We start from the raw sequence: 15,678 nt of genomic DNA on the forward strand, positions 1-15,678 counted from the left end.
GCACTTCCTTCTCTCTCTCTCTCTCTCTCTCTCTCTCTCTCTCTCTCTCTCTCTTTCTCTCGCTCAGTGCAGTCTACACCGAAAGTGAATATGACGATATGCTTATGGTTTGCAGTCATTTGTGACATTTTTACAGAAGAACTTTGCATGCACATTGTTTTGAAAGTGTTCTCATCTCATCTCATTATCCGTACCGCTTATCCTCATTAGGGTCGCGAGGGGGCTGGAGCCCATCCCAGCCATCTCCGGGCAATGGGCAGGGGACACCCTGAACTGGTTGCCAGCCAATCGCAGGGCACACAGGGACAGACAACTAATTCGCTCAAATGCATGTTTTTGGAACGTGGGAGGAAACCGGAGTGCCCGGAGGAAACCCACGCAAGCACGGGGAGAACATACAAACTCCGCACAGGAAGTCTGGAGCTGGATTTGAACCCACCACAGGTTCCCATGACATGAACTGTGCCGCACAAGCGCTAACTACTGCGCCGCCGTGCTGCTTTGAAAGTGTTATTAAGGACAAATGTCATGGAAAAAAAAATGCCTCAACACTCTTAACTGAAGGTGGAAGCCTCCTGATGTGTTTTAGATACAGTACCTTCATCATCTGGTCGCCGTTGTTTTTTAGGTGAGTTTCTGTTGTCAAGAACCTTGTTTAATTTTGTTCTACCTATTCATTTACCGTATTTCTAGTCGAATTTATTCGGAAAGCCTTTATCATCAAACAGTCTAAAACTTCTCGTGCCACAGTTGACAAAGTTTACAATTATCCCCTAATATTGAACCCCTTTGAGTGCATTTAAAAGTAAATACTAGACCGCATGGAAAAAATAAGAACGAGTTACTTCTTGAATTTGAGATAAGCTTTTAGAAATAATTAAAAACATGAATCATTTATTGTCAATTGGGGCGGAGAGACTACAGCAACGTAATTCCGCCTTTGGGCACTAGAGTGCAGGCTCATTTTTGTGACACACTTGATTCGTACTTCCTTTTTGAAAGGAGATGTAACCGGAAGTAGTTTTCCCACGTGTACCAAACACACTTTCGACTGGCGAAGCGAAGAACCGTCACACGTTTATTGAATTGGCGATTAAGACTTTTGGACATGTCGGCCAGGAAGAGGATCGCCGACGTGCTCGCGGAGGAGGCGCTCGTGCGACAGAAGAACGTCAATACTTTGGCCCGTTTGCGCGCACAAGAGCCAGCAGTGCAACAGCTGGAGGAGCTAGTGTTTGGTGACCTGCAGGCCAATACACAGGTATATACATACACGTAGAGACGTCATCGAAAATGTTAAAACTTGAATCGGTCTTTTGGTGCTTGTAAGGATGAGCATGATGAAGAGGGTAAAGAGGAGGATGCCATTTTGCTACAGTCGGACGAGGAGATGGAAGAACGTTTACGTCCTCCACCGACCAAACGAGCTGCTTGGGTGGATGAAGATGATGAGCTGGAGGAAGAGTGAGTCATTCCTCATGTTACATGTGACAGGAGAAGCCTCCTGATCTGACTCGGATACAGTACCTTCATCATCTGGTCGCCGTTGTTTTTCGATGTACAGTGTCAGACTCTCGTTAGGTGAATTCTTGTTGGGCCCAGGTGACCGCATTCTTCACAGCTAAAAAACGATTCCTATAAAAGCTTGGGTGAGATCTATTGTGTGTATATATATATATATATATATATATATATATATATATATATATATATATATTGTATATGTTAGCAATTGAGGTTCAGAGTGAAATAAATCGGAGAGGGACCTTAAACATTTAAGGATGTATTGATGGCTTTCACATGATATTATGCATATTTCAGAATGTAAACAGACGTTTATATTGGATGGGTCCAACAAACGTGGGTTGATGACGTCACATCTCTTTATTAAATTTGTTGGATAATTAATCGAAAGTGGAACGTGTAAGGCGATGTTTTTTTTTTTTTGGTGACTTTACAGTTTATTGTTAAGAAATGTTACCAAAGCGAGAACCTCACTTGTAATATGCCCTTCGGTGATAAAGGGGGCATGTCATAAAACCCTAAAAACTAGCTTTGACCGCCATATTTCGACTGTCAATAACAATAACAGTGAGGTAAACTTACACCCATTTAACATGACCGCCACGACTCTGGCTGCCAGGATGTTGTTCACATGATTAGGAACTATTCATAGATGGCTTCAGTTTGACGTCACGCACATCCCTGAATCCAACAGATGTGGTTTGATGATGTCACGGATCTACATTAAATCTGTTAGATGATTAAATGAAAGAGGAAGGTGCAAGGCGGCGTTCCAATGGGCCCTCACTGTTTTTTTTGTGTAGCAATACTCAGTGAGTTGATAGTAAAGCGAGAAAACCTCACTTAGTGCAATGCAATCTCCAGGTATGGCCCTGTGCGCTGGCTGATGATGGTGAGCCATTTACTGACCAAAACGAGTCCCAGATAGCTGTAAATGAACCCTTACCACTAGTTTGTCTCTTGCTTGTATGGGTTTTTATTTGGGGCGGCTTTAGCTCAGGAGGTAGAGTGCTTGTCTTGGGCTTGAGAGGTCGCAGGTTCTGATTCCCGGCTCCTACAAGTTTAATGTCGAAGTGTCCGTGGTCAAGACACTAATACCCCCAAAAAAGCATGTAGGTTTCCTTGCATGGCTGACACTGCTACCTGTTTAACACTGTAAAGCCTTTCGGGAGGTCTTCAGTGATTTCAAAAGCTCTGTATAAATGCAGACCATTTACCATATTTGATTGTATTTAGCTTGCAGCAATCTCATAACAACCGCATTTACCCAACAAGCTTGGTTTGTCATATTTTTTAAGGTCAATCACAGAAACAACAAGGTAAACTTGCACACACACACACACCCATCCAATATGGATGCCACTACTTAGGTTTCCTGGATGTAAACAACATGATATGAACTATCAATTGCTGTTGTCTTCCTTTTTACCACAATTAGAAGCGCACATAAGCGAGCCAAGCTCAGCTATGCACTTTTGCGTTCTGCTCAGGGTGGACATGAAGCACCGTTTCCGTAGCAACCTGATGCGAGGACGAGCTGAGGCCAAGCTCAGCAAGAAAAAATTGCAGGAGAGGATGAGAGATCAGTTAGTACAAGGACACACATCCACATAAACATGTCTGTCACATCCCCAAACTCCGGTTCCAGCTTGTATTTGCTTTTTTGTATATCTCAGGTTTCAGAAGACAATGGGCGGAGCTCCATCATGGGCTGTTGGCGGCACAAAGTCGGTTAAAGGTAAAAGAAAAATAAGGCAAATGCTGTAGTGTATGCGCACGGTCTGTATGTTGCGGATGTACTCTCATAGTCTTAAATGTTTTTCTGTAAACACACCTGTGTATTACTTTTAATAACACTGTATCTGAAAAAATCGGGTCCTGGTTTGTTTTGACCTTGGCTTCTGACCAGTTACAAATTACATTGACGCAGACATAATCCCTGAATAATATGCTTACATTTGTATTGATATACAGTAATCCCTCGGTTATCGCGGTTAATGGGGACCAAAACCACCCGCGAAAAGTGAAAATCCGCGAAGTAGCGACGCCCCTTCAAAAATGTTAAAAAAAAATATATATATATGTATATATTTTTTTTTTTTTAGACCCGCGAAGCTCTGAACCCTCGAACGAGGAGGGTGTTACCTCTACTTACGAATTTCATTGGTTCCAGAAGTGACGTTGCATAATGAAGCTATTGTAAAAAGAAACATGTTTTCCCATTGAAATGAATGTGAACGGGATGATCCGTTCCAATCCGATTGTAAATGCAACCAAACCCCCATTAAATCAACCATAACGGCCCTGGGGTACGCTGATGATGGGCAGTAGCTCAGGAGGTAGAGCTCTCGTCTTGGGATCAAGGGAACCCAGTTCGAATCCCGGCTTGTCCGTGTTACATGTCGAAGTGTCCTTGGGTAAGACACTGAACCCCTAATACCCCCAATAAGCAGGTTAGCGTCTTACATGGCTGCATTACAAGGCCGCTATTGGGAAATGTGAAGCACACTGTAAAGCGCTTTGGGAAGTCATTGACTTGAAAAGCGCTATAGAGATGCAGATAATTTCATTCATTTTATTTCATGTTCATAAATATACCACATAGTATAAATGAAGCCAGAAATGAGGAGTTAAAAAATTGAAGTTACTGTACAGTACAAAGCTTTATTAACCAAGAACAGTTCAAACAACAACCAAATTAAAACAATAACATGTAAAAAGTCAGTGTAAGTGTAATTTGGCAGGGTTTTTCGCTCACTGTGTCGCTGGGCACAAAATTGTGATTCAGCGATTGTTGTCTCTGTCTGGAACTAAGAATCTTTTTTAAATGTTTCATTTTTCATCAAATATTTCCATTGCCCGTCCGCTTCTTGCTTAATTAAGATGTCTTTTTGTTATAAAAGCCTGCAGTTTTCCCCAGCGAACGAACACATCCTCAATTTCTGCAGTCGATACCGGCTCCTTTAAATGGATTGTCTTTGTCAGAGGCGAGGTTCACACTGCAGAAACTGCAGGAAAATCATTATTTATAAAAAATATTTATTTGTTTTTTTTGCACAAACGCGACCTGCATCCGATCTGTCAAAGTCTGTCTGAATGACATATTGCATTTTTTCACACCAGACCCAGCCCACTTTCATATATGGTCTCTGTGCACTGCGACTCTTGACCCACACATTTCTCTGCCCCCAAAACGCCATAGTTAAAATCCTAGCTCTCTTTCTTCTTAATCTCCTTAAAATGGTTAAGTTGTACTTGTGCTGCCTCTGGGAGCACAATGACTTTAAATTTGCTGGATGCGCGCCGCCATTATCATCCATGAGTACTCTGCAAACAGTGAGCGCATCGAGTATTATGTCACGTTTCCTATTCTGCGCATGCGGGACACTTGTGGCGTTCACACACTAGATCTCATTCAAGTCATATTTAGTTGGAAATGTCAACAATCTTACAAAATCAAGATTTCATCCCCAAAAATTGAAATCGAGCATTAACTCTGCAGTGTGATCCCAGCCAGAGTGCAGCTGATGCAGCATCTCAGAGTCCTAATCGTACAACGAGGAAGATTTTAGTTAGACGCGAACGTCGGATACCGAAACATTCGTAAGATGGGTCGATCGTAAGTAGATGTACCCCTGTATTATGTTTTTGCACAGTTGTGTTTATACATTAATTCTTTCAAGGGACATTTTGTTTTATTCTACCACTAGTTGTTGCTGTAGATGTAGTGTTAAAAAGCACAAGGAAGAACACAAACTACGGACACTCAAATTAAACATAACCCACTATCTTATAATGTATTTCCCGCAGCCTTTTGCAAGGTTTTTTTGGAACCCGTAGGAGCAAGATGGCGAAAAAAATTTGATTTTGTTAAGTCACATTTATTTGTACCACCCGTAAGAATGCGACATTCTCAACCTGTTTCCTAAATGTACTTTAATATGATAGATCATTAAATTGTGCTTATTATGCAAATCTGTATTAAAGGTTTTTTTTTTCCACTAAGAAGCAGTAAATAATACACATTCTCTTTTTAAAAAAAAATTTCTTAAGCGTCTTGAAAACAGCCCTAAGTCCAAAGTCTGTCAAATTCCACGTGCATCCACTCAACAGTTGGCTTGCCTGTGTGTGTGCGCGCGTTTGTGTAGATGATGATGATGATGACGACGATGAGGAGGAAGATGCAGACGACCTGCTGAGGCGGACGGGAAACTTTGTGGCATCTTCGGACAGTTTGTCCAGTGGCATCCTTCAGGTCTGTGCTCACATGCATGCCTGTGTTCTTTGAGTAGCTGTGGGTGTGGGTTGGTGCTTGGGTGGGTTGTGTGTTGTAGAGGTAAGCTCCGGCCTCAAAAATCCAGCCCAACCTGACCCGGCCCGCGGGTAAAAAAAAGGCCGAACCAGCCTGACCAATTAACTTGAATTGGGGGACCGGGCTCGAAGTAAACCCGAACTTTCACATTTTATTCGTGAGGAGGGATGGTGATTTGGGCTATCTCTGAAAACTGCTCCCCACCCCCTCGTCCACAGCGCCTGCCTTCTGTGTTTTTGTGAGATCAAGGGAGATTTTGGCCAAGGCCCAAAATCTTACCTCCAGTGTGAGCTTGCATTGTATCAATTGCCGATATGTGACTTTTGAAGGCAATTGTGTTGAATGGCAACATGTGCAGCGTCTGCCGTCATTCGGAGCCTGTACTGGTCCGTCGTGGTGAAGAGGGAGATGAGCCGAAAGGCAAAGCTCTCGATCTACCGGTCGATCTACGTTCCTACCCTCACCTGTGGTTATGACTGAAAACACGATCCCGGATACAAGTGACTGAAACGAGTTTCCGTCGCAGGGTGTCTGGGTTCTCCCTTAGAGATAGGGTGAGAATCTCAGTCATCCGGGAGGGACTCTGCGTAGAGCCACTGCTCCTCTGCATTTAGAGGAGGCAGTTGAAGTGGCTCGGGCATCTGATAAGGATGCCTCCTGGACGCCTCCCCCGCATGCCCCACAGGCAGGAGGCCCCGGGGGTGACCCAGGACACGCTGGAGAGAGTATGTCTCTAGGCTGGCCTGAGAACGCCTCGGGATCCCGTCGGATGAGCTGGAGGAAGAGGCTGGGGATAGGGACGTCTGGGCTTCCCTGTTAAGGCTCCTGCCCCCGCAACCCGACCCCGGATAAGCGGAAGACAATGGATGGATGGATGGCAACATATGTTCTGCTACATCAGTGGTCCCCAAATCTTTTCGTGTTAGGCTCACATAACTTCCCTTCTCTGATGAGGGGCTGGGATCAGTTTGTAACAGAAAAAGTGTGATGATTGCAAGACTGCTTAAATGTAAAAAATATATTATTTTCCACAAAGCCACAAATATCCCCTCTGGATTCTTCATAGAACAAAAGTCCAAAAATAAATAATGACACAGTTTATGAAATAAATAGTGACCAAATAACACGGAAAAAAACTCCATGGAACATAAACTTTCTGTTGTGCCGTGAACAGCCTCAAAGGTCCAAGATTAGCTTAGTTGTCCGAGCACTGAACCACCAGTGGTATAGATGACTTCTGAAAAGGCAGTATATTTTTTCTCAATATCACAATATTTTAAGTCACGGTACCAGAGACTGATGTTAATTTCGTTGTGTAATTTACATGTTACAATGACATATTGTATTCTTCAATTCCAATAATTGTGACAAATTGGTGTCATTGTAATATGTGAACTGCGCAACTGAATTAACATTCGCCTCTAGTATCTTGACTAAAGATAGTGTGATAATCGGATGAAATTCAATGTCCTTTTCAACTTGAACTATATCACTGGTAGTCCAGTAATAAGAGGTAGGTGCTCTTACCACCGCGACCCATCGTTGAAATTCCGGTTACAGCCAAAAACGTGAAGCTAGTCTTGGAGTTATTTTTCTGGGTGAAAACAAAATGTGCGATATATGGAAAAACACATCAAAATGCTTTCTGGTATTGTTCAGGGGGCTATACCAAATGTGGAGGCGAGCTATACTCGTCCCGTGGGTATGTAGTTAGGGGACCACTGTGCTACATGCTTTCCTGACAATGGATGTTTTGACAACCATACTCGCTATTTCTTTTTCTATTCACCATAACAATTGTGCCTGTTAGCTTAGTCGTAATGTGGTGATCATCAATGTTGACAGTATTGCTCCCCAGATGAAGAAGTGTCGTGATGCCAACGCCGAGCATCCGGCATCCGATCGCCTGACGTCAGTGCAATTCCACCCATCGGCTCAGGTGGTTTTAACCGCTGGTCTCGACTGCTCACTCTCCCTCTTCCAGGTCAGTAGGTTGTGACTTTCAAACCACTTGAATAGGATTTGTCTGGATCTGGTCCCGCTGTGTCAATGTTTAATACACAGAGGGCCTACTGAAAAAGAAACGGCTACAAGCTGAGGGCAGGACTGATCAAATGTCGAAAATCTTTAAAATGACGTTTACAGTCTAGTGAACCTAATTGAACCTAATGAAAAGCTAACAAATATACTGTTTTCCAATATGATCGGATAAAAATTAGAGAAGGAAATAACGGCTAAATACGAGAATGGTGCACACGTGTCTGCCATCGAACCACTGCTCAAAAGTTAAATAAACGGTCTAAAATTGTTTAATATTTTTATTTTTATTATGCTTATTCTCATGTACATGTAGTGCAGTGATTAGCACATGCGCCTAACACGCTAAGGGTCCTCTGTTTGTGACTGGATGGAAACATTTGTTGGCCTGGGGAGGGATGGGCGCCTCGAGGCTGTGGTTCCCACAGGAAATGGTGCCCCACAAATCTACTGGTTAAGGGGTACAAACTTATTTAAATAATTAATGTTGTTTAGGTGCATGTTTTATGACTAATTGAGTTGATTAAGTATCCGTTTTATCCATATTTTGTAATGCACAAGAGCAGATACAAATAAATACCATTGTTGTTTCGGCACTCTAACAGTTTGCTGTGGTTGAACACCGATCCCAAATAGATTATGGTCAAGTACCAAGGTATCACTGTTGTCAGAAAAATCCATATGCTCAGTGTTTGGGTAACAACCAATCACAGCTCATCTTTTGAAAACTGATCATCCATTATTGGCAAAATGGCTGCACCCAAGATAGAGAAAAAAATAGTTAATTTCAGGGAACAAAAAGGTGTATTTGCCTCATCAGCTAAATAATCCTTACGATTTTTTTCCTGACAAATAGCAATTAAATATTGTAGCACAGGATTTCCATGTCTTGAACACACATTTGTCATATCATATCATCAAACTCTTAAACCAGGGGTGGGCAACCCGGTCCTTAAGAGCCACATGTCCAGCATGTTTTGGTAGTTTCTCTTCTCCAACTCAGGTGATGCAAATTTTAAGCTTGTTAGCAAGCTGCGTGGGAGTGTGATAATGACCCAAGTGATTGGACTCACCTGTATTTGAGCAGAGAAACTCCAAAAACATGCAGGGCATACGGCTCTTGAGGACAGAGTAGAGGACAGTACTGTAGTGCTTCTTTCCGCCACGTGGCGCTGTGAGAGGTCACCCAGCATCCACCCCGAAGAAGAAATCCGGCTTGTACTTCTTGGTTTGTGTGTATACACACTGCACTGTATCTCTAGCACGCTAAGAACTTTGACGTTTTTATTGTTTAATATCTCGTGCATCCATGCGATGTGGTCTGTGTAAAAACATAAAGAGGAGGCGAGCCATTTCTTTTGAAATTAAAGTGAAATAAGAAACCCTGATGCAGTGGAGAAAATGGTTGGATCACTTTTCTTCGTCCACTTTTTACCTCAGAGGAGGCATTCGCTTAACTCTTCCAAAAGTAAGTTAAGCTTAACTTTATTGTTTTTTTATTGTCAACTCATGTTTATTTCGATAGCCCTTAATCGCAAGGAGTCTCAAAGGGCTTCACAGACCAAAGAATGTCAATACCTAATGTGTAACTTTGTTTTTTGTACTATGCTTTATCATTCAGCCTGCTTTGTAAGGTTATAGAGCATATTATTTTATTAAACAGTCAATGTACCTTTCTTATACAAGCCTTAAACATCTATCCATTATCTTCACCGCTTATTCTCAGTAGGGTTGCGTGCGTGCTGGAGCCCATCCCAGCTATCTTCGGGCAGTGGGCAGGGGACACCCTGAACTGGTTGCCAGCCAGTCGCAGGACACACAGGTTTGCTCACTCATTCACACACCGGCCAAATTACCTGCATGTTTTTGGGATGTGGGAGAGACATGGAGTGCCCTGAGGAAACCCACGCAAGCACGGGGAGAACATGCAAACTCCACACACGAGGTTCGATTTCATGACCTCAGAACTGTGCCGCAAATGCGCTAACCACTGCACCGCTGTGCTGCCCAGCCTTAAACATACTTATATAAAACTTAAAAACATACAAAATATAGCACTGGAGCAACTTACTAACAAATTCAACTTACGAACGATCGTCCGGACCCTATCTCGTTCGTAAGTAGGGCAGCGTCTGTATACAACTAAGATCCCAACGTTATTGACGCACAGGAAGGCACAGTTGGGCAAAAAAGAGGTGGGGCGACTGTTTCTCCAATCAGTGTGCAGAAAATCAGGCAAGATATAAATCCGTGCAATAATGAAACTGCGATACCCCGAGGGAATACTGTAATTGTATTGTCCCCAAAAGGTAATGTTGCATTTGTGCAATCCTTTGCACCACAGGTTGACGGCAAGACCAACAGTAAGATTCAAAGCATCCACCTGGACGGCTTCCCCGTTCACAAAGCTCGCTTCATTTCTCGTGGCGACGCATTGGTCGCCACCAGCCCCAGGAACAAAATGTTCTACGTGTACGATATGATGGAAGGACGCGTCATGGAGGTGAAGCACGTCAGAGGTACGCACACTCGAACAGGCATGTTTATTCGGGATGTTCAGGTGCTTGAAATCTTTGAAAATGATGGAATTTTGATGTTCTGTTTTCAAGTATTGAAAAGTGCTTGAATTTTGGGTTAGGTGTATGTAAATGCTTGAAATTGTTCCCATGTTTCTCAACAAGTCTGCTGAAAAATGCCGCCGACAATGCCCCCACTGTGGCTTTGCTTTGCATTGCATTTTTTATTCCTTAGTGGTGAACTGGCAGCTGGCATTAGTTTGTACGGCATTGTCCCATGAAGCATCATCACCCTCTACGGGTCAGGTCCAAGGGACAGATGCATGCTACATATAAATAGGGCATTATGAAATGTGTGTTGGTGCAAGGAATATGTATTCATTATGAAAGTTCATTATGGGCCATGCAAGAAAATTAAGGTTGCATTTCCCAGTGGTGAATTGTCATGGGAAGATCTTCCTGCAACTGAAAATACAAGCTACATTTTATTGTCCTACATAGGGAGAGATTCTTCTCAAAAACAAATATATTTGTAAAAATCAAAATGAACAAATGTAAGTCACATATTTTTGGCTGTGCAAAGTACATGGATCACATTGGATTTCTTTTTTTAATGGTACTGGAGAAATTGGAATATTGCCTTGAAAAGTGCTTGAATATGGCTATGAAAAAGCTGTACAAACCCTGCACACAGTCAAGTGTGCGTTTGTGTCCAGGGCTGCAGGAAGGCAAGGTGAAGGAGTTTTGTGTGTGTCCTGAGGGGGACGCTCTGCTACTCACGGGAACTCGGGGCTACCTGCATATGATCACCCTCAAGGTAGGCTCTCGTCACACTTTCACAATAAAAGCGATGTTGGAGTTGATGACTCCACTATGTGCGCGCCAGACAAACGAGGTGGTGAGCAGCCTGAAGCTCAACGGCGAGGTGGTAGGCGTGGCTATAGACGGCAACGGCAGCAAGGTGTTCGCTAACGCAGGCAAGTTGACATAAACGCTGAAAACTACGACTGAATAATGACATCAAGGCGGTGATCTCAGAGGATGGCGAGGTGTACGTGTGGGATGTTCGCAGCAGTCGCTGCATAAGCCGGTTTGTGGATCAAGGCTGCGTCGCCAGCACGGCCATTGCCGCCTCTGCCGACGGTCGCTACCTGGCCTGTGGGTAAGACACGACCTTTTGTTCTTGGTGTCTTCTCTCGCCTGAAAATATGGTATTTTGTGATGTACCATATTTTGTGCACTACAAGGCACACCGGTTTACAATGCAAATGCCCCCAAAAAGTCTTGTCAGATATGTTTCATGCATATGGTGCCTCGGACTATAAGGCGCATGAAATTGAGACTACAGTAAAAGCTACGGTGCAATGAATGATTGGTCAACATTTTACCGGTAGACCACCGGTAACATACGAAAAGCAATAGACCTCATATCATCATAAAATATTCACTCACGGTATTAAAAACACTGATTTGCATAGTGCATTTTGTTCTGCATTCTGCTAGTTTGGTCACCACTTTTCAACTGTGCGTCAATAACGTTGCAATTTTATATGTATTTTTCCGTAAAAGAGCTTTTCTAGTATGTTGTTTATGGACTTACTGTTTCTGTGTTTTGCAAAGTTTTTGACACACAGGTGAGGAAGTAAAGTGACTGTTTAACTTATCAGAATGCAGGACAAACATGCACTATGCAAATCAGTGTTTCTGGCACCAATAGTAAAAATGGTGTGATGATAAAATAAGCTCAAATGTCATCTGTATCGCTCATGTGCATCAGTCGAAGTCATAGGCCAAGTGTAGTAAGTGTAGTATCTGTATCGGCCTTTTGGCTAAGATCAAGTGTAGTATCTGTATCGCTTCTCTGCCTTTTGGCTAAGATCTGATTGATTTTTATAACGGGGAGATGGAATAGGAGCTTGCTCCGCCCACTCCGCGCATCGGCCCGGTATTGCAGTATCTCCGGGAACGGTGCATTCGCACTGATCGCTTCTTGGCCTTTTGGCTAGGATCTTGGCTTAGTCTCTTGGCTAGGATCAAGTGCTCTTATCTAGAATTGCTCATATCTCAAGCCAATTTTACGAAAACAAAATAACTGGAAACCAAAAAATTTGTTCCTGACCTTCCAAAAGAATCCAAGTTAAGCCTAACCAGCTATAAAACATCTTCCTGATCACCAAAAACACATTCAAATTGTAATTGAACATAAAAATACAGTCATAAGATACATGAGATGATTATAAAATGACTTAAAAGCTTCAGAAATTTGGAGGAGAAGCTGAGCATGCAATGGACCTTAAAGTGCGGGAAAAGTTGTTTTTATTGCCGGTTGACACACCACCAATTGAAAAAATAAAACCCCAGCCCAGCCAGAGTTAATGATCGACAATTGAGGACCGGGTTAGCCTAATATTTTTCCTCCAATTCAGCTTTGCTTAACATGGAGTGGTTACATTGATTTTACACACAACATACAAATAAATTTAGTTATGTTTACAAGTTACATGCGGCCCTTTGAGGAGCGCCATTACACTGATGTGGCCCTCCCTCAATAAAGTTGAGTTTGTCGGCTCTGGTCTTGTTGTCAAGTGCCGGTGTCTCACCTCCGCAACCTGGGGTTGAATCCTGTTGCATAAGATGTATTGGGAATTAGATCAATGATTACAGATTGATCAAACGTTGCTTAAATATGGTAGTATGCTGTAATACCTCATGGAGTAATGCACACCCATAAATGCAGTAAGCATGTCCAATCTAATCAACTTTTAAAATTCTGGCCAATTTGGGGTTTATAGTCGGGAAAATATGGAAATTTCCTGTAACCTACTACCTACTTTCTCTTCCCGCTTCAGCTCACGGGCGGGTGTGGTCAACGTGTATTCTCAGGAGACGTGTCTTAACTCTACCAATCCCATCCCCATGAAGGCCATTATGAATCTTGTTACCCCCATTACTGGACTCACCTTCAACCCCAGTGCTGATATCTTGGCCATCAGCTCTCAGTTCCAAGACGAGGCTGTCAAACTGGTAAGGAGAAAATAAGTTTGCTGTTATGATGGCGGATGCTTATAATTAATTGTGACGATGTTATCGTCAGGTTCATGTTCCCAGCCTCAGTGTCTTCTCCAACTTTCCCGTGTCCAAGAGGAAGATTATCTATCGGGCTTCCTGTATGGATTTCTCGCCTCACAGTGGATTCTTCTCACTGGTAAACAATAAAGGACACGCCCCTCTTTTCAGGTAAGACAGACGATAACAAGCGTGGATATGAAGAATGGATACATTCTTAAGCTACCAGAGTCTAATAGAGCCCAAGGGTTGGGTACTTTATTGACTAAAAACTCAATTTTGAGATTTTTATTCTCAGTGAGAAGCCGCATCATATACTTTACGACAAAATTAAACACAGCCGTCAAATCTGATCGAAGGGTTGCTCCTTTCAGAGTAAGTAAGTTATTTAGAGAGCGGCTGGCTAGCTGGTTAAAATACAAGTGTCATGAAAGGAGCGGTTTCGCAAGAGTTGTAGCTGCAGGTCATCCGCTTCATGCGCAATGGATCTGTCAATGTTGATGCAGGGGTTAAGAGAGTTGTTAGCCTAGCCCTAGCAGTACACACATTGACTTGACCAGCTGATTGAATGACATCATACATCAGCCTATTGCAGTCACACAGACAGTCACACCCACCCAATACAAGCGTAATCTGCTCCGTGATGGCCTTTGCTGTGTGCTCTTTGTTGACCACAAAGAACAATTCGTTGATACCAATGACAATAAAGACAATTTAAAATCTGCAAAGCAGGGAACTAGCAATTACTGAAGCACGAAGTAGTTAGGGGTCTCTCTATATGAAATAATGCCAGACCCTCTTCCCATATCAACAAATGTCCCACTTAAAATTTGTCTTCCTCCTACTGTTACTTAAGAGAGTTGAGGTTTGTTTTGACAAGGGTTAGTCAGTTAGGGTCATTTTTGTTGTGAATAATAACTTGAAATCAAGGTGCAAGCAGAGTTGCGTCGTACAAATGTGATCAAATACGGCATCTGAAAAGGATACGACTATATTTGCCTGTCAGATGTCTTTCACTTTCCTCTTGAGGAAGTTCTCAATAAGGTTGAGGGGTTGGCAAGTGTGTCAATTATTTTCGATGGCATGTAGGGAAGAAAATGTTATAAATGAAAGTAAAAGAAGATTGAGTTTTATCAATGAGAAGTAAAAAGTTTTGTTTTTTTCAATAATTACATTCTTTTGATATCCTTGTGAGTCTCCAAAGAATCCCAAATTTAGTGAAAATACATTGAATAATTCAGAATGAATGACAATTGTGGCAACTGGTCTTATCTAGACCACTGTTTTTTAAGTGGACTGACCATTCCACCCCAACGAAGCGCTGCGACCCAAATTAAAAAAAGTCCTCTTGAATTTATCCCATGAAAGTATTGTGCAGTTTGAAGTAGAGATAGTAGAATATTAACTTTAAAAAAAATGAAAAAAAAGTTCTATCACCTCGAATAATGAATTACTTGACTAATTCACTTCTTTTATGTGTCTGTGTTTGTCCCTACACAGACTTCTGCATTACGGCAGCTTCTGAGGATGAACAAGAGGGCGGAGTCACTCGACCCATAAGTCAAGGAGACCTGAAATATTTTTTGGGCTTTTATTTGGACTTGTTTTAACACTTGATCTCGACTGCTATATTAGCATAGCCTGTCACTATGATCAGACCTCTATGTATGATGCTGTCGATCCCAACAGAGAAACATCAATCACATCATTGGCGGAATCTTGTTCCGAAGGTTTGTGACACGTTGACTATCGCAAATAGAGCTATTTCCAAGACGAAATAACTGACAGTATAACTTTGCCGACTGATTGCTACTCGGTCTAGGTATACATTTGCCATCACTCACAATCTACATGAGGAATTGTTAAATCAATTATGCACAAATGCACCATCATTTAGTAATTATTAACTATTGTAAATGGGTCTTGTAAACCATCCAATCCAACATTTTGCCACATGTGTAAATAAATCTTTTTTGGATATACCGTAACATCACGAAAGAACACACTTTAAATACATTTTTTCCCCTCTCTTTCAGTAAAATTTCAAAATGTCAATATTCAAATTAGAATACTCAAAAGTTTACTCAAATGCAATTTCCTTTTACACTTAAAGCTAGGTTATAAATCTGAATTTCCTATCACGTGAATCTTATGAACCACTATTAGAATGTAGTGCAATGCTAATCCTATCACTGCACGTCTACTTGTTATGCATTTAATCCA

The 15,678-nt window shown here is 42.2% G+C and overlaps 1 protein-coding gene and 1 pseudogene across 1 annotated transcript; both read left to right on the forward strand.

Moving 5' to 3' along the window:
• Positions 1-994: 994 nt before the first annotated feature.
• Positions 995-15,443, forward strand: utp18 (UTP18 small subunit processome component). The gene is made up of 13 exons (XM_088341591.1): positions 995-1,261; positions 1,331-1,464; positions 3,015-3,110; positions 3,201-3,262; positions 5,673-5,779; positions 7,695-7,820; positions 10,218-10,392; positions 11,106-11,206; positions 11,276-11,366; positions 11,428-11,551; positions 13,239-13,413; positions 13,484-13,626; positions 14,956-15,443. The coding sequence occupies exons 1-13, from the start codon at positions 1,109-1,111 to the stop codon at positions 14,978-14,980; spliced, it is 1,512 nt and encodes a 503-aa protein (XP_088197717.1). The 5' UTR covers positions 995-1,108; the 3' UTR covers positions 14,981-15,443.
• Positions 12,198-12,368, forward strand: LOC148374853 (U2 spliceosomal RNA; annotated as a pseudogene).
• Positions 15,444-15,678: the final 235 nt, after the last annotated feature.

This window comes from Urocampus carinirostris, chromosome 1, assembly GCF_059441175.1.
Source record: "Urocampus carinirostris isolate Australia breed hairy pipefish chromosome 1, RoL_Ucar_1.0, whole genome shotgun sequence".
NCBI classification, from domain to species: Eukaryota; Metazoa; Chordata; class Actinopteri; order Syngnathiformes; family Syngnathidae; genus Urocampus; species Urocampus carinirostris.